The sequence below is a fragment of the Phocoena sinus genome, chromosome 15 (assembly GCF_008692025.1).
Source record: "Phocoena sinus isolate mPhoSin1 chromosome 15, mPhoSin1.pri, whole genome shotgun sequence".
In the NCBI taxonomy this organism is placed as follows: Eukaryota; Metazoa; Chordata; class Mammalia; order Artiodactyla; family Phocoenidae; genus Phocoena; species Phocoena sinus.
In genome coordinates, this window is record NC_045777.1 from 81,683,288 (window position 1) to 81,700,360 (window position 17,073).

A 17,073-nucleotide genomic window follows, 5' to 3' on the forward strand; every position below is an offset into this window, starting at 1 on the left:
GGGCGTCTTCTCCGATTGGCCCGCACTCAGCGGCGCTGATCACGTGGGGAGCGACGTTTCGCGCCAATTTCGGTTGGTCGGCCGCAGTCCGCCGCGCGGACGTTTTAGCTGTCCGGGGAGTGAGAGCTCAGAGCCCGCCAACTGCTGCCGCACAGCCCTCGGCAGCAATGGCACTTAAGGACTACGCGCTCGAGAAAGGTGAGGGTCTGCAAGTGTGGGAGGGGCGTCCTGCGCGGGAAGTTTCCTGGTCAACACCTGTTTGGGTGAGCGGGGGTCCCGGGGGACCGAGTTCGGCGCGCGAGGCCCGAGGCAGGGTCGGGAGGTGGCGGGTTGGAGGCACGCGGTGCCTGGGATGCGCACGGGGCGCCGAGGTCGGGGGGTAGCTGGTAACCGCGTACGGGAAAGAAGTAGGGGTCGTGGTGGGTGGGCGGACACCCCGGCTGCAAGTTCCAGAAGGAAGGGTCGCGCCAAGGGGAGACCAGGACCTCAGGGAACCCTGTCAAAGGTTCAGCGTCGGCCACCCGTAGTCCCACTTCCCTCCGAGCTCTTAGGTGCTCCGAGCGCCCGAGACGCGCCGAAGCCCGCGGGGCGGGCAGGCCGGCCGCTGCGCTCCGGGATTGGCCGCGTTAGGCCCACCTCCAAGCGGAAGTGGAGGCGGGCGGAAGTTGCGCGACGCCGCTGGAAGGAGTGTCGTGTGTAAACAGTGTCCTTCCGCGCGGTGGCCTCGGAGAGAGCTGCAGAGGGTGGGGGCCTGCCTGGAATTGGGGTGCTTATCAGAGGCAGAGGGAGGAAGTGGTGGGGTGGGACGGTGTGGGCCTTGACGAGCCGGCCAATCGCCGGACGGGCTCCCGCCTTGGGCGGAGGAATCCCGGGCTGTGAGGCGGCGGCATCTGGGCCCATGTGCTTCTTTGTTTACTAAGAGCGGAAGCCGTGGCGGGAGAGGGGGTGGGGCGGAGGACGGGCCTGGTGGCGGAGATCCCAGTGAGGGCAGCGGTTTAGGGGACCGAAAGAAAAGGAGAATAAAACGCGTAGAAGAAACGCTGAGAACCTTGAGACCTGAGTGTGCTGCCGGCTGTGGGAGGCCCTTAGGAAACGGTACTGAGATTTCTAACTAAGGCAGAGAGTGGAATTCCCCTGCGGGGAGGGTATCGGTTAATACTCTAAACTGCCCGGGGCCGCTTTTTCTTCCCTAGGCCAAAGCAGGCTTGTGAAAAAGAGTTCTGCCCTGTTTGGGGAGAATTAGGTAGGCTTATTTGAATGTTGTTTCGATTGATGAGTTCATCGATCTCATTTTAAATGGAGGTGAGTTTCTTAGATTTCTCTCAGACGGGTTTTGCAGTAAGGTAACTGAAGAAAGGTTGACTTTTACGGTTTTACGCTTTTCTTATAGAAAAGGTGAAGAAATTCTTACAAGAGTTTTACCAGGATGATGAATTTGGCAAGAAGCAGTTCAAGTATGGGAACCAGTTGGTAAGTCTAAGGTTGGGTAGAGGGAATGGGGCAGTGACTTAAGCTATAAGAGCTATTAGCAAACGCATTTTTGTGTAAGTTACAAGCTTAACACCATACCTGATACCAGTGTATCACTAGATTCACAATAATTAAGGTATTTTCAGGGGTTAGCGGAGCTGAGAAGTGAGTCTTGTTCTGTCTCACACTGCTGTTTCTCCCATGTGGGGCCTGGGACCTGTGTGCTGAGCTTGTGGTGACAGATTTTTGCTTGTCAACACTGGTAAGGTAAATTTGTCCCCGTGGCTATCTCCTCCCCACCCCAGGTTCGATTGGCTCATCGGGAGCAAGTGGCAGTGTACATAGACCTAGATGATGTAGCTGAGGATGACCCTGAGCTGGTGGATTCAATTTGTGAGAACACCAAGCGCTATGCCAAGCTCTTCGCTGATGCTATACAAGAGCTGCTGCCTCAGTACAAGGAGAGGGAGGTGAGAAAAATGCAAGGCATGGAACTTAGGTATTTTTCGAGAAGGTTCTCGGGGGGGCAGAAAGCTGGCTTTCCAAGCTGGCAGAAAGGGGGCAGTGATTTCTGCCTGGCCCCCTTTACGTGCTGTCCTTTCACCATCCTGGCTTTTGCCTTTTCCTTTAGGTGGTAAATAAAGATGTTCTGGACGTTTACATTGAGCACCGGTTGATGATGGAGCAGCGGAGCCGGGACCCTGGGGCAGCCCGGAGCCCCCAGAACCAGTATCCTCCTGAACTCATGCGCAGATTGTGAGTGGTCTCGGTTGGGAAGGGTGTGGGGTTTGATCCCCAGAGCCTTGCTAATGACAGTTTTTTCCCTTAGTGAGCTGTATTTTCAAGGTCCCAGTAGTAACAAGCCTCGCGTGATCCGGGAAGTACGGGCTGACTCTGTGGGGAAATTGGTAACAGTGCGTGGAATTGTCACTCGTGTCTCTGAAGTCAAACCCAGGATGGTGGTGGCCACTTACACATGTGACCAGTGTGGGGCAGAGACCTATCAGCCGGTATGTATGGAGCAACGAACAGTGCATTTTGTAAGAACTAGTTTTGTCTGCTGATGTTCACTTGTTATATTCTCTGATTATTGTAAAACATGGTGGTGTGTTCACCTTTCATCTTCTTTTTAGCGTGGAGTGGTCTTTTTGTACATTCTGTGTCTTTTCTGTTCGTTGACATCTACCAGGGATAACGTAAGACATTCGAAAGTTCCCTGGCTTTTGTGACAAAGAGGAATGTGATTCAAGTAACTGACTCGAAGGAGCTCCTTTTCTTATGATTTCCTTTGGTGTTTCCTTTTTTGCATCTTAGATCCAGTCTCCCACTTTCATGCCTCTGATCATGTGCCCGAGCCAGGAGTGCCAGACCAACCGCTCAGGAGGGCGGCTATACCTACAGACACGTGGCTCCAAGTTCATCAAATTCCAGGAGATGAAGATGCAAGAACATGTGAGTTTGGGGTGTGTGGTCCAGGACCCAGGGAAGGTGGAGCTTGGGAGTCCACTGGAGTAGGAGAAAGGAATTAGAACAAGCGAGAGAGGAGCTGAGATAGAGAAGTCATCAAGAGCAGCAGGGAAGTTTAACTGGAACTTTCTGATTAAGTTGGGAAGAGATAAAGGAGAGCTCAGCTTCCCTCCTGTCGGCTTCTGTGAGGCTGAGCAGGCCAGGAAGCGGAAGAGCAGTGTGCCTGGGGAGGGGAGGTTAGTCTTTGGAGGCCTCACGTACCCTTCTCCCTCAGAGCGACCAAGTGCCCGTGGGAAATATCCCTCGCAGCATCACAGTGCTGGTAGAAGGAGAGAACACAAGGATTGCCCAGCCCGGGGACCATGTCAGTGTCACTGGTATCTTCTTGCCAGTCCTGCGCGCTGGGTTCCGACAGATGGTCCAGGTGAGAAAGGGAGTTTAAAATGAGGAGGTGGTTTTTCCTTTTTCTTCTTATCCCCTTATTCTTATCCAGCCCCACAGAGAAAAGTGTCAATAGCAGGACACCAAAGCAGAACGAAAGGTTTTGTTAGGAACTCCTGAGGGAATCACGTGGATGGGCAAGTTAAAGAACTTCATCCATACCCTGGCATCTTCCTGCCCAAGGGTTTACTCTCGGAAACTTACCTGGAAGCCCATCGGATTGTGAAGATGAGTAAGAGTGAGGATGATGAGTCTGGGGCAGGAGAACTGAGCAGGGAGGAACTGAGGCAAATTGCAGGTGAGGGGTCGGGGGAAAGACTGGGAATGTGAGTTTCATCCGAGCACTTTTTATCCCCCAGAAAACGCTCTTACTTTTCCCTTTCCCACAGAGGAGGATTTCTATGAAAAGTTGGCAGCCTCCATCGCCCCAGAGATCTATGGGCACGAAGATGTGAAGAAGGCGCTGCTGCTCCTGCTGGTGGGAGGGGTGGACCAGTCTCCTCGAGGCATGAAGATCAGGGGTGAGTGCAGCGTTCAGGAAGAAAGGATGGGTGACCAGGGCCCGTGTCCCATAGGCCACAGAATAAAAGAGCAGGCGTCTTGGCTTCCAGGGCACGGGGTGGGATTAAAAGAAATGGTGCTGGGCATGATGGGGGCAGACTCGAAAGCACTTTTCTCTGTGTTTGGACGACTTGCATTGAAGGAATAGTCATTCAGGGACTTCCTTCGCTTCCTCCAGGCAACATCAACATCTGTCTGATGGGGGATCCTGGTGTGGCCAAGTCTCAGCTCCTGTCTTACATTGACCGCCTGGCCCCCCGCAGTGAGTAGTCAGATCCTGGGAAAGGCAAACTGAGGGCAGGAGTAGGACCACCACGCGTCCGTGTTTGTTCTCTTCTGGGAGCGTTGGGGAATGGAGATTCAGTGCCACCACCCACAGACCTGCAGCTGCCTTGGGAAGGCCTGGCTGGGTCAGAGCAGTTAGTACAGGCCTTGCCTCACTAGCCCTATTTCTTCTGTCCTTTGCCCCGTTGTTGCTCCCTTGTCCTCTTTGCTTTTCCTAAACATGTCTATTTTCTTTCTCCCTGGCCCTTTTGTTCAGGCCAGTACACAACAGGCCGCGGCTCCTCCGGAGTGGGGCTCACAGCAGCTGTGCTGAGAGACTCCATGAGTGGAGAGCTGACCTTGGAGGGTGGCGCCCTTGTGCTGGCTGACCAGGGTGTGTGCTGCATTGATGAATTTGACAAGATGGCAGAGGCTGACCGCACGGCCATCCACGAGGTCATGGAGCAGCAAACCATCTCCATTGCCAAGGCAGGCATTCTCACAACGCTCAATGCCCGCTGCTCCATCCTGGCTGCCGCCAACCCTGCCTATGGGCGCTACAACCCTCGCCGCAGCCTGGAGCAGAACATACAGCTTCCTGCTGCGCTGCTTTCCCGATTTGACCTTCTCTGGCTGATCCAGGACCGGCCCGACCGAGACAACGACCTGAGGTGAATGCAGCTCAGCACTCAAGGAGACACCCCTTAGTAACAGTCCTCGGAGTTGGAGGAGAAATTGGAAAACTCATTGTCTGCTCATGGAAACTCCAGAACCTTTCCCTCATACAGCAGGGGCTGGTCGACAGTTGTTAGAATGGGTCAGGGTTGAAAGTTTGTCCCTGCCAGGCTGTGAGGTGGAGAGGTGAGGGGCCAAGATGTAGAGTTCGGGTGTGACGTGTAGCGCCAAAGAGACAGGGTTCCTACTTGTCTCCCCTCTTCCCAGGTTGGCCCAGCACATCACCTATGTGCACCAGCACAGCCGGCAGCCCCCCGCCCAGTTTGAACCTTTGGACATGAAGCTTATGAGGTAGGAGAGCTGGGCGAGGACTGGTGTACTTGCCCAAGTGCCATGGGTGGCGGTGTCTTGGCCTGTGTGTGCGTCTCTTGAAAAGCTTTCACTCCTCCACCACATGTCCTGAGTCTAAGAACAGTGAGTCTAGGTCCCCCTAGCCTGGCCATGGGAGACCATGGCGCAGAACCTGCCTTGCATGCTGCCTCCACCAGCTGCCCACCTCAGGGTTGAGACAGGTGCAGATTTTTGGCAGAGCTGCATCCTGCAGCGCAGGTACCTGATAGCGCTGTTCTCTCCACGGAGTCTGTCAGGGACTCCCAGGGAGTCCTCAGGTTAACAAAACCGTCTCTTAAGACAGGTGGACTTGTCATATTCATGTAAAGGCCATTTTCCTAAAAGTTGGGGAATAATTTGAAATGCAGCATTTGGAGAAATCCATCAGTGATATTTAAGCAAGCAAATACTCATCTGCTGATTTTGTTTTTTCTACTTAAAAATACCCCGCCCCCAAAGTAAAACTCTTGATGCAGAAAAAGCATACTCTTTGCACCCCTCTCTCCTGCTTTCCCACAGACGTTACATCGCTATGTGCCAGGAGAAGCAGCCCACGGTGCCAGAGTCTCTGGCCGACTACATCACAGCAGCGTATGTGGAGATGAGGCGAGAGGCCTGGGCCAGTAAGGATGCCACCTACACTTCCGCCCGGACTCTGCTGGCTATCCTGCGGCTGTCCACTGCTCTGGTGAGTGCCGGTCTGTCCTGCTGGAGGACGGTCCACTTGGGCTGTACTGGGCAGCCTGCCTGAACGTGGCCCCTCGCGGCCTCCCTCCTCCGCGCAGGCCCTGCCGGGGCTAAAGTGCTGACAGTGCAGATAGCGGTCCTCTCCGTGCTACCGCACTGTGGGTACTTGCTGCTCCCGCAGGGCACGCCCAGCGTCCGTGGAGGGAAAGGTCTTCTCCCTGCTTCTCCGACCTCACCGAGGGGGTGGATGAGTTAACTTCACTCCCCGTGTCCCAGATCCTGTGCTAGGAACGTTCATTTCTGTCCTCACATCTCGGACCTTAGTCCTGGGGGCTCCAAAGTGCTGTTCGTGCAGGTAGTGTGATTACCTGACCTACTGCTGAGCTAGCACTTCCCGAGCCCCAGGGACACTACCTCTCTGCCAGTTGCTTTCTTGGCTGAGCTCCCCAAGCTCCATCTGTCGTGGTGGGGAGCCCAGTGGAGTTCAGAAGGGTCTGGTCTCCCTCACAGGACAGCTGAACACCGGGACTGGCCAGTGTTGAGAGGCGGAGACTTGGGCAATTGCTGGACGCTGCCCTGGGCATTGCACTTGTCTCGGTCTGACAGTGCCGGCCCCACACTGCGGATGCTTGGCGGGAGGGGAGGGGCCTCTACTCCTTTGTGAGTAGGAACACGTGGGTTGCCCAACCTTAAAGCTGGAGCTGTGGGGGGGGTCCCTGACTTCGTGCCACCCTCCTCCTCCCGTTCCCATCTCTCCCTACCCTCCCCTTAGGCACGTCTGCGAATGGTGGACACAGTGGAGAAGGAGGATGTGAATGAAGCCATACGGCTAATGGAGATGTCCAAGGACTCCCTTCTGGGTGACAAGGGGCAAGCAGCCAGGTGAGCGGCTTAGTGAAGGATGTCAGGAGTTACCTTGACCTTCTTGAGCAGAAAATTTATCCTGTGGCTTCTGCATCCCCGTGTCTGTGATGTTGGCCTCAGAATTCTAACCCTGATCACTGCTGTTCTGTTGGTACTGGGTGTTCTTGTTGTACCCTGACCTTGCACACCCACGCTTGTTTTCTCCAGGACCCAGAGGCCAGCGGATGTGATATTTGCCACTGTCCGTGAGTTGGCCTCGGAGGGCCGCAGTGTCCGGTATTCTGAGGCAGAGCAGCGCTGCGTGTCTCGCGGCTTCACACCTGCTCAGTTCCAGGCGGCCCTAGACGAGTACGAGGAGCTGAACGTCTGGCAGGTCAATGCCGCCCGGACACGGGTCACTTTTGTGTGATTCCAGTCGCTTGAGACACTGGTATCTACTCTGCATATGGTCCTAATCCCCCTTACTTTAAAGACCTAGAGATACCCTTGAGGGGAAAGGAGGGTCCCTTCTTTTTCCCAAGCTGCACTTGTTTTACTCATTCATTTTGCTAATAAAGTGTGTGTAAATTTGCTGCCTTCTGTTACAACAGGGTATTTTGAGTTTCCTAGATTCCTGTCTTTTCCCTTTACGCTTGTCTTATTCCAGCCACTCATAGTCTACTCAGGGGAGTTCCTGCTCTGCCTGCCAGGCACTGATAAGAGACTGCACGGGGTCTCCACTCCCTCCCCCGCTCCAGTTTATAGTCTCAAAGTATGGACACGAGTACCTCTGCCTTCTGGGGTTCAGGCACATACCTCCCTGTGGTAAACACTCAGTGCTGCAGTAACTGAGAAACACCTCTCGGCCATCCACTGAGCCTGTAGGATCAAGGCTTTAAGATCCAAAAGAGCGTGGCACCTAACAGAGAGGACAGAGCCACTAGAAGGGGTGCGGAGGGGCTGCTCCCCTTTTATTAGCAACAGGTTTCTCTAAATGGAGTGTAGCACCCTCCTCTCGACAGCTGTCCGACCCCTGTGCTGCATCCTTTTAAGTATCCTCTCATCAGAAGAAGAGCCCCCGCATCCGCCTGCCAATGCCTTGTCGGTCATAGAGGACATTGAACTTGTTCACAAACTGGTTCATGGTGTTGCACGTCTTGGTGATGGTGCCAAGGTAGGCCATGAGCCCCACGTCATTGCATTGCTGCGAGGGAACAGAAAGAGGCAGTTCCCCAGGGGCTCTGGGTCCCCAGCCGCATGCCCAGGGAACAGCCAGGTCCCAGGTCCTGCGTGCAGAAATGACGGTGTGAGCCCCACCTCCCTGTCCTGGGCTTTACACTCACATCGTAGAAGTCTGTCTTGAACTTGTCTGTGCTGAGCACTGGGAGGCAGTGACACAGAGCATAGGCCTCACGCAGGATCTCATGGTTAAAGGGGACCTCTCCTAAAGGCACAACAGAGGCTGCGTTAACGTGGATGCTGTCGCTTCCCCAGGAGGGAGAGGAAAAGGGGTTCAAGTGCCGGGGAGACACCTGTCCTACCTGCTTCAGAGGCCTTGACGTACTCCAAGATGAGCTTGACGCGGCTGTGCAGCATCTTGATGGCACTGTGCTGTGCAATCAGGTGTTCAGCCACTGCAGGGGGACAGGGACAGGCCAAGGTGGAGAAGAAGTGGGGCCACACCTTCCGCCCCCACTTACGAAGCCCCTCCAGCCTCCCCTACCAGTGGAGTTCTCTCCACTGCCTGTTGCTGTCATTCGTGCCACGTGGTCCACACCAATGCGTTCAGCTTCCTCTGTGGCCAGAGTGTAGGTCAGCTCAGCAAACAGCATTGTGGCCTACAGGGCACACACAGTCAAAAGGAGGAAATGCCAGGAGCAGAATCTGAGGGTTGAAGGGCAGGGCATTACCTACCTCTCCATTGATTATATCTATGACAGACTCAAAAACGCTGACGGGAAGCTGTAAAGAAGAGATGGGAGAACAGCTCTTACTAACATCAAACACACCTGAACCTATATGTTAAGTGCCAAAAACGGGCTTGGCCCTTTCACATTACATTTTCTCATCTAATCTTCCAAAGGACCTAGTGAAGTAGGAATTACCCCATTTTATACACGGGGAAAATGCCCTTTAGAGGTTAAGTGACTAACCCAAAGTCTCACAGCTGGTAAACTGCAAAAGAGATTCAATTCAATAAAAATGTCATACAGTTAAAGATAGCAGGATGAGAATGAAAGATGGCCATAGTGATGGACAAGCAGGACAAAGTGGGCACGGGGTTAGTTTTACTCACATCTGTGTGCTTGGTCATAGGGTTCAACTTAAGAAACAGAGGGCTCTCAATTATCTCGCACACCTGGAAGAGGGGGAGAATGCACACAAGTGTCAGGGCCCATCTTCCCCTCATCCTCTAGTCTCTGCCCCAGCATGCACAAGTGTGAGTGTGTATACCTGCTTATGGACGTGGATGTCGGAGGGGTCAGGCGGCCCCCCTGTGGTATACCAGCCGAGGAACTCCAGCTCCTTGAATACCTGTTTAACTGGAGAGGAAGGCGCCAGAATATTTCTTGAAACCATCCTTCCTTAATTTGAAATTCCTGGTGTATTTTTACCAGCTTCTCCCCTTCCCATGCTGGCTCTATTTAGAATAATCTCCTCAGTCTTCTCACTTTCTTTGCAGGGAATAACTGAATGTGTCCTTTTTCTAAGGTCTCTTCAGCTACTCTAGCTTCACTTTTCCTCCGTTCTCGTCCTATCCTGTTTACTTTTTTTCCCGACCCTCTCCATCTTCCCCACTCTGCTTTTTCTCCCCACTCCCACTCCTCTCCCCCACGTCTATTCCCCTCTCACACTGCTCCTCCTTGGTGTAATAATATTCCTTGTCAATGATAATCTTCTCTTCCACGGTGTGGGACAGCAGCTCAAAGGAGTTCATCACCTCGATATTTCGGCCCTCCTGCTTCCCGATCAGAGCCCCAATCACTGGATGAGAGAAGGACACATAAGAGGTGAGGGTAAGGAAACCCCAAACTTCCCTAATCATTATAGCCCGAGGGTCTGAGGTCAGTGTGAACCAAATATTAGGGAAACGGTGATCTGCGGAGGAGGAACTGGCTTCAGTAAAGGAAGGGGAAAGACCACCATTTGGGGGAGGTGACCAAGGAGAGGAGGCTGGAGAATTACGCCGAACACTCACCCTGCATAGGCCGCCCCTCCTGCGAGCGCATGCGAATCCAATGATCTGAGATGTTGAGAATGACGAGGGGATGAAGAGCGACTGAAACGCTGCCAGTCACTCCGGAGGCCATCACGCTGGGCACGACTGAGGAGGAAGAGGGGGTGAGAGTCCTCCCGGGAGACGGGAGTGAGAGACGGCAGAGTCGGGCCATACATTCCTCCCGCAAGTTAACCCAGGGAGCTCGCTTTTGACCCGCCCTCCCGACTTCTCCCGGGAGTCCAGGACGGCCTTGACGCGCCCCCAAGGAAGTCTCCAGAAGCCGCTCCCGCGTGGCCCATTACCTGCTGCATCCACCTCCATCCCGCTGCTCCCTCCGGTCCCGTTCGCCGTAGGGGCCGCCGCCGCCGCCGCCGCCATTTCCCCCGCGCCCGCCAGCGTCGGCCCCGCCCCCTCCCTCCCTCCCTCTCTCCTCCCCCTCCCTCCCCTCCTTCCCCTCCCTCCCGGCTTCCGTAGGCAGAGGCGCATGCGCGGTGTCGCCGTGGCGCGCGCACGCCCAGAAATCTGGGGTGCGCTGCCTGTATTTACCTAGCTTCGGTGGGGTGGCGCAGGCGGCCCTGGGGTGGGGAGAGACGGCAGGTTTTCGTAGCCCCTCTAGCCTTCAGCTGACCTTGAACAAATTACCTAACCCCACCCTGCTCGTCCTCGTCAGTAAAAGTGGGATCAGACTACCTAGTTCCTAAGGCTGTTGCAGAATGAATGAAACGTCCCGTTGCTGCCCTCAGAATAAAACCCAAACCTCTAACCATGGCCTGCAAAGCCCTGCAAGATCCGGCCACTGCCTGCCGGTGGCCCTGGCCTCTGCTTTTCTGCTTCTCGGTCCCCGTGCTTCAGCCACACTGGCCCTCACGTCTGTTCCTTTCACACGCCTCACTCACCCCCACTTAAGGGCCTTCTGTCGCCTTCATCACTGTAACCCCTGTGACCAAAACTGTACCTGAAACATGGGCACCTAAATGATTTTTGAGTGAATGCTTTGGCGGTGGAGCCTGGTCTTGAGAGGCTCCATCCACACGTCCTATCTTTCCTCCTTCTGTATTACCTAGGGCACTCTGAACACCCCCTAGTGTTTTCTAACCTCTTCCAACCTCCCTCTACCCTCCATCTCCATCATTCTTTCCAAACTCACCTCTGGCAAACCTGGCCTACTCCAGCCCTCTCCCCAACCCTGCACCCAAGCAAGTTGTGTACACTGCGTTTACTCCATCTTGTTGCCCCTACAATTTCGCTGGCTCTTTTAGTGTGTGTCTACACTGAACCCAAAGTGTTAGCACTTAGAGAACAGGTAGAGACCTGTATCTTGACTCTATGGAGGCTACTCATGCCCAGAACCAGCAGGTCCCAGGAGATGTTTTCTGGTGATAATGGTGCCTTCTGTGAATTAAGCAATCTTTCCTAAATGGAGCCTGAGTGAAGGGAAGTTAAAGGGCAAGCAGCCCTCAAAGGAAGGAGCCTGAGAAATCCTGCAGGGAGAGACGTCTTCTGGCCAAAGGGAAGTTAAGAGTTTCTCTCGTTTTAATCCCCAACGAGTGAAAAACCTCCCTGTCAACTGAGAGGGTTATGGGAAAACCTTACTTCTCTATATATGCCTCACTTCTCTTAGGAAAAGTGAGGTCAGAAACATGTATCTCTTAAATAATAGGCAGATTCTGAGGACTGTAATGCTTCTCAGCTAGATTGAAGACTCAAAAAAAAAATTATTCTGGTGTTGAAATTGCTAGTTTGCATTGCTGTTTCAATCATTAGAGAATTCCTTTGTCTTTTTGTTGTTTCAAATGCTTTTGAAACATTGTTCAGATAACTATACAACACATAAAACAGTTGTTATTGTGAAATTTAAAGATGACTTGGAAATTGAATCAGTTGTTTATACATGCTTTGGAAGTAAGCTCAACTGAGCATTTCTTTAAAGTGCATTGTATTTTAAAAAACTACCATCAGGGACTTCCCTGGTGGCGCAGTGGTTAAGAATCCACCTGCAAATGCAGGGAACACGGGTTTGATCCCTGATCCAGGAAGATCCCACATGCCGCGGAGCAACTAAGCCCCTGCACCACAACTAACTGAGCTGGTGCGCCTCGAGAGCCCGTGCTCTGCAACAAGCGAAGCCACCACCATGAGAAGCCTGCGCACCACGACGAAGAGTAGCCCCAACTAGAGAAAGCCCACGCGCAGCAACGAAGACCCAACACAGCCAAAACTATAAATTAAAAAAAAAACACAAAAAACTACCATCAAAACCTCAGGTTGAAATGATGGTGTTAAAGCAGCTATCCCACTGTTCTTTTTTTCCCTTCCAACAAAACTAAACATACTGTATCACTTTGTTGTTTTGTTAACTTTTCCTTCCACAGACAGAGTGGAGGTGACTGGGCTGGTGGGGAATAGAGCAGAGGGTCTGCTCAGAGAGCCTGCAAATAAGGCACATATGTGAAAGCTGCTAAGAGAGTACACCTTTATTTTTTAATTTTTTTTTTTTTTTTTTTTTGCCATGCTAAGCAGCTTGTGGGATCTTAGTTCCCTGACTAGGGATTGAACCCAGCCCCCCGGCAGTGAACGCGCAGAGTCCTAACCACTGGACCACCAGGGAATTCCCGAGAGTACATCTTAAAAGTTCTCATCACAAGAAAAAGTAACTGTGGATGGTGGTGGATGTCACATCTCAGTAACTATGGCTTCTCCTTTTCTCCAATTATCCCCTATTTCCAGACCTTTTGTTCAGAAGGGTCAGGTGTGAGTGACGAGGCATTTTTACAAAATTTACAAAGACCCATTACTCTGGCCACCGTGGCACATGTATTTGTATCCCATCGTTGCTGAAATAAATTACCACAGACTTCGTGGCTTAAAATATCACACATTTATTGTCTTACAGTTCTGGGGGTCAGAGGTCTGAAATAGTTTCCACTGATCTGAAACCAAAGTGTCTGCAGGGCCACATTCCTTCTAGGGGAGAATCCCTTTTGATGTCTTTTCCAGTTTCTAGAACTGCATTCCTTACATTTCTTAGTTCATGGCTTCTTCCTCGTCTTCAAATCCAGTATTTTAGCAGCGTCTTCAAATCTCTCTCTTTGTCCTTCTATTCCCATTATAGTATTGCCCTCTGTTGTAAACTCTGTCTCTACCTCCCTCTTATAAGGACACTTGGGATTACATTTAGTGCCCACTGGGATAATCCAGGATAATCTCCCCATCTGAAGATTCTTAACTTAATCATATCTGCAAAATCCCCTTCACAGGTTCCAAGGATTAGGACCCAGAAATCTTGGGGCCACTGTCTAGCCTGCCACAGCAAGTGTGAGCCACTATAGGGGAGCTGGAGAGAGCAGTGTCCTCAGTCACATGATCTAGAACCACATCAATCCAACAAGAGAATCCTGATGGCTGGGCCAGAATTAAGCTGGAATTCTCTAGGCTCCCTTTTGGCTGGGCTGTACTCAAGAGAGTCTACCAGCCAGGCTGGCCTAGGGTAGCTATTAGGGGAAAGAAAAGAAATGCCATACCAACAAGTGGTCAGGGCAGACTCTGATTTTCAAAATAAGTCTAGAAAGCCTCCCATCCCTTTCATCCTGATCATTACCCAAGAGATGGTCAAACCAAGAAGGGACAGCCACATTCAGTGACCAGGCTGCCTTACTACAGTGTGTGGACCAGAAGGAAGTGAGGGAAGTAGAGCTGACTTGTAAGAGGTCATTCCAGTGCATGGTACCCAGATGCTGTGGGTGGTAGGGAGTGTGGAATGTCCATCCAACACCTTGACTATTGGCCCCCGGTGAGTGGCTTTTGTAACAGAAGGTGCATCAATATCAGACTGTAGAGGATCTGCAAAGCCTAAAACATAACACAGTTTCAAGGGCTATAATGACGTGGCCTGAGTCAGCCGACTGGCCTGGAACAGGGACACCAGCATCAAGAGAGCCCATAGCAGGTGTTAAAGGTTTGATGGAGTCAATTTACCAGGAACAGGAGGGAGATTCTGGGCGGTGCAGGCTTGATCAACAGCCAGGGAGTCTTAGAGACCAGGTCCCCACTCTGGGCATCCACATGAATGACCCATCTGTCAGATAGGACCAAGGTGTGATTCCATAGTTTACCGCCCCAAGGGTGTGTCTTTAATTCTCCATATTTGTCCTCTTCCAAGTGAACCAAGCAGCCAGGCCATTGGCTAGTAGCCCAAGTCAGTAAAATGTAACAAGGTTCATCAAGGGGAGTGCTGGCCAGACTCAGGATGAGAATGGCCTTGACTTCTGCCCATGGTGACATGCACTTTCGGTTTTACGTAGCTGGCCATGAGGCTGGATGGCAGTGGCCACCTAACGCACCCATCAGGTTTCACCTTGGCTAAGTCATCAGTGAACCAAGGCCGGGGCATTTAGGGGAAACTGTGACACTTGAGGGCCCCAGAATCAGGACCTTGTTTCAGGTGGTTTCTCCCAAGGTAAGTAGCTGCCACTTTTTCATGTAAAATCTCTCAAGGGCCAGGCTGACTGCGCTTTTAAATATACCATTTCTATTTGACTTAGTGAGACCTTTTAGGCTCTTCCCATCTTGTTAACTGTCAGGTTCCACTTGACTCATCCGAAAATGGGGTATCAAGCTGGAGAGCTACAAAGCCTCCTGGGTCTGGAGTTCTTCAGTGGCAGAGGTACCTTGTGGCTACGTCAGCAGGTGGCGCTGTTGCAGTGAGGGGGCCTCTGAGAGCACAGGCAGCAATCCCGTTTTTAAGAAAAGCTGTGATTTCCCTTTCTTGCTTCACAGTCTTTATTGTTTCTGTTGGACCATCGGAGGTGGAAGGAAGGAGGGTTGAGGAGTGATCTCCGTGTTCCACTGTCACCCTCTACATACAGCAGTCCCTGAATGGGAAAATCCCCTCTAACACTTAAGGGGCTGGAAGAGTGCAAGCATATAAGCCATCAGTTCCTGCTACGTATACAGGTGCAGAAGCATCAGTTGAATTCAGACACCTCTTCCCCTACAGGAACAAGGACCAAGAAATCTAACACATCTGCCAGGGGCAACAATAACCACCAGCAGGAGACCCCACTAATCCTCCAGCTGAGCTGCAGGGCAGTGGGGAAAGCTAACCTGCAGGGCACGGTGGAGGCGGCAGGGGGGAAACTGAACCCTCAGGCTTCTCCTTCTTGGGCCTCGCACTCCAGGGTCAGCACCCACGCTTCACTGCTGTCCCTTCCCTTGCATGGAGGGTTGGTACCTCCTGGCCTCCTGTAAATGCCCCAGCCCAGGTGGCCCCTTTCTTTCTGCACCCATGCATGTTGTTGCATTTCACCCTGCAGTCCTTAGGACCTTGCCCACCCCTGTGCCGAGCACCCTGACCTGACTACCAGGAGCCAGGTACTGCGGCTGGGTTGTGAGCCCAGCCCAGCAGATACTCAGGCCACTGGCTTAGGCAGCAATGGCATAAGCCAGTGGCCTGAAAGGTGACCTGTCCGGACACCCTTGCCTTGCACAGAGGGGTGATGACTCACAAGGCCACCATGACTGCCCCCTCCAAACCCACATTGATGAAAACAAGTGGCCTTGTTATTGGGCTGGGGCTGCACAGGCCCCCTGGGTCACTTGTGGCAGCCCCCCATGTGGCGGGAAGAGAGGACGAGCTGGCCAGTTTCAGTTCATAGAATCCTATGGTTCTGGCCTCGAGTACGCTCCTGGAACACACAACGGGCTACTCAGCTGTGGGCAGGCCATGTCTCTTGGGCATTTCCTACCCCCCACCCCCTGGAACGCCCCCCCCCACACACACACACCACTGAGCCCTTTATCCAGGAAGATAAGCCAAGAGAGGATACACATTCACCCTTCATTCAGGCCTGGAGGTGGCCAGAAGAGTTTAATCTAGAAATAAAGCATCATTAATTTTCTAATTGATTAAAGCTCTGTGGGGGTAACTAAGATAAATTTGCCCACATGTCTCTCCCCTGGGAGTTACAATCCAGAAAAAGAGAGTGACTAGTATTCAAATGTTGCAGGGAACTAGAAGACTCTGAGTGGATCCCAACGCAGTGAAGGTCAAAAAATTATCATCTCTTCTAGTCCTCTGGGTCCCTCATTCTGGGCGTTTTAATCCTTTGCCAAGCGCTCTTGGTTTTACCTCTGTGAAATCTCCCATATACCAACCTCCTTCTCCCCGTTTCCGACGACGCCACCCTAAAACCACACAGCCTGCTGGCCATCCAAGTGCCGAGGAGTCTCTGATCACCTGTAACTCGTCCCAGGCACCCAGGCTGGGCACCTGGTCGGAAGCCCCTTTTTCCTCAACCCTGACCCCTCCACTCTCACCCTGCCTCCTGCTTACCAGGAAATAAAGGTTCTTTGGTACAACGTCGACTTCCTGATCTCTAACAATCCTAGCGGGTATATACATCTCTCTCCATCTCCTCACCTGGAGTTTCAGAGGATGAATCTTACCTGGAGTTTCATCGGAACATCTTGCAGGAGCCAGTCACGACTCGAGGGCTACAGGCAGGCCTTACTGGAACAAGCAGCGGCCGTGGAGATAAACTGAAGGGCCGCAGTCAAGTGTGGTGGCCCCTGGGAGATGTCCTGCCGGGCGCGGGTGCAGGACGCCCGCCCTCCACCCACGGGAAGCAGACAGACTCTGGGTTCCAGCCCAGCCATAGCCGTTCATAGCATGTGCCATCCAGGGAATCTGGCTACTTATCCAAAATTGAAAACTTCATTTGCAAAAAACCCATATGAATTTTTGCCACAGCTGAAAATAACTGACAAGTGAGCTGACCTCCCAACAGAGGCCTTCCTGTCCTGTGGCCACCAATGGGACTCACTCCTGGATGTAAAAGCACATTATCTCCCCTCCTCTGGCCTCAGAGAAGCCTTCAGTACGGACAAGAAACGGTGGCTGAGACTCCTAACTAATCCTGGGGTCCTGTGCGCATGCGCATGAGTAAGCGGAGTGGGGTCGTAGAGAGGAGAATGGAATCGACCCACACAGGAGGAAGCTGGGTCAGATCGCTTAGGGAGTGCCTGCTTCCCTTAAAGTTCCTTGAGGGCTTCCCTGG

General features: G+C 52.6%; 2 protein-coding genes across 6 annotated transcripts; one reads left to right on the plus strand and one right to left on the minus strand.

The window, feature by feature from the left end:
• The first annotated feature begins 50 nt into the window (after positions 1 to 50).
• MCM7 (minichromosome maintenance complex component 7) lies at positions 51 to 7,409 on the plus strand. 4 transcript variants are annotated; one of them, XM_032605198.1, is made up of 16 exons: positions 960 to 1,095; positions 1,194 to 1,302; positions 1,391 to 1,470; positions 1,776 to 1,940; positions 2,102 to 2,226; positions 2,300 to 2,480; positions 2,785 to 2,922; positions 3,212 to 3,361; positions 3,562 to 3,676; positions 3,768 to 3,899; positions 4,118 to 4,201; positions 4,481 to 4,874; positions 5,146 to 5,229; positions 5,788 to 5,956; positions 6,728 to 6,837; positions 7,027 to 7,409. In XM_032605198.1, exons 5-16 carry the CDS (start codon positions 2,147 to 2,149, stop codon positions 7,226 to 7,228), a joined length of 1,839 nt encoding a protein of 612 aa, XP_032461089.1. In that variant the 5' UTR covers positions 960 to 1,095; positions 1,194 to 1,302; positions 1,391 to 1,470; positions 1,776 to 1,940; positions 2,102 to 2,146; the 3' UTR covers positions 7,229 to 7,409. The 4 variants fall into 4 exon arrangements, with proteins under 4 accessions (XP_032461087.1, XP_032461090.1, XP_032461088.1 ...); XM_032605196.1 differs by lacking the exons at positions 960 to 1,095; positions 1,194 to 1,302 and adding an exon at positions 51 to 198 and having other exon boundaries at positions 7,027 to 7,408; XM_032605199.1 differs by lacking the exon at positions 1,194 to 1,302 and having other exon boundaries at positions 933 to 1,095.
• Positions 7,410 to 7,736: 327 nt separating this feature from the next.
• COPS6 (COP9 signalosome subunit 6) lies at positions 7,737 to 10,435 on the minus strand. 2 transcript variants are annotated; one of them, XM_032605211.1, is made up of 10 exons: positions 10,321 to 10,435; positions 9,998 to 10,123; positions 9,652 to 9,783; positions 9,253 to 9,341; positions 9,095 to 9,157; positions 8,713 to 8,760; positions 8,522 to 8,636; positions 8,340 to 8,432; positions 8,142 to 8,242; positions 7,737 to 8,002 (listed from the first exon to the last, which is right to left on the minus strand). In XM_032605211.1, the coding sequence occupies exons 1-10, from the start codon at positions 10,394 to 10,396 to the stop codon at positions 7,862 to 7,864; spliced, it is 984 nt and encodes a 327-aa protein (XP_032461102.1). In that variant the 5' UTR covers positions 10,397 to 10,435; the 3' UTR covers positions 7,737 to 7,861. The 2 variants fall into 2 exon arrangements, with proteins under 2 accessions (XP_032461102.1, XP_032461101.1); XM_032605210.1 differs by having other exon boundaries at positions 8,142 to 8,260.
• Positions 10,436 to 17,073: the final 6,638 nt, after the last annotated feature.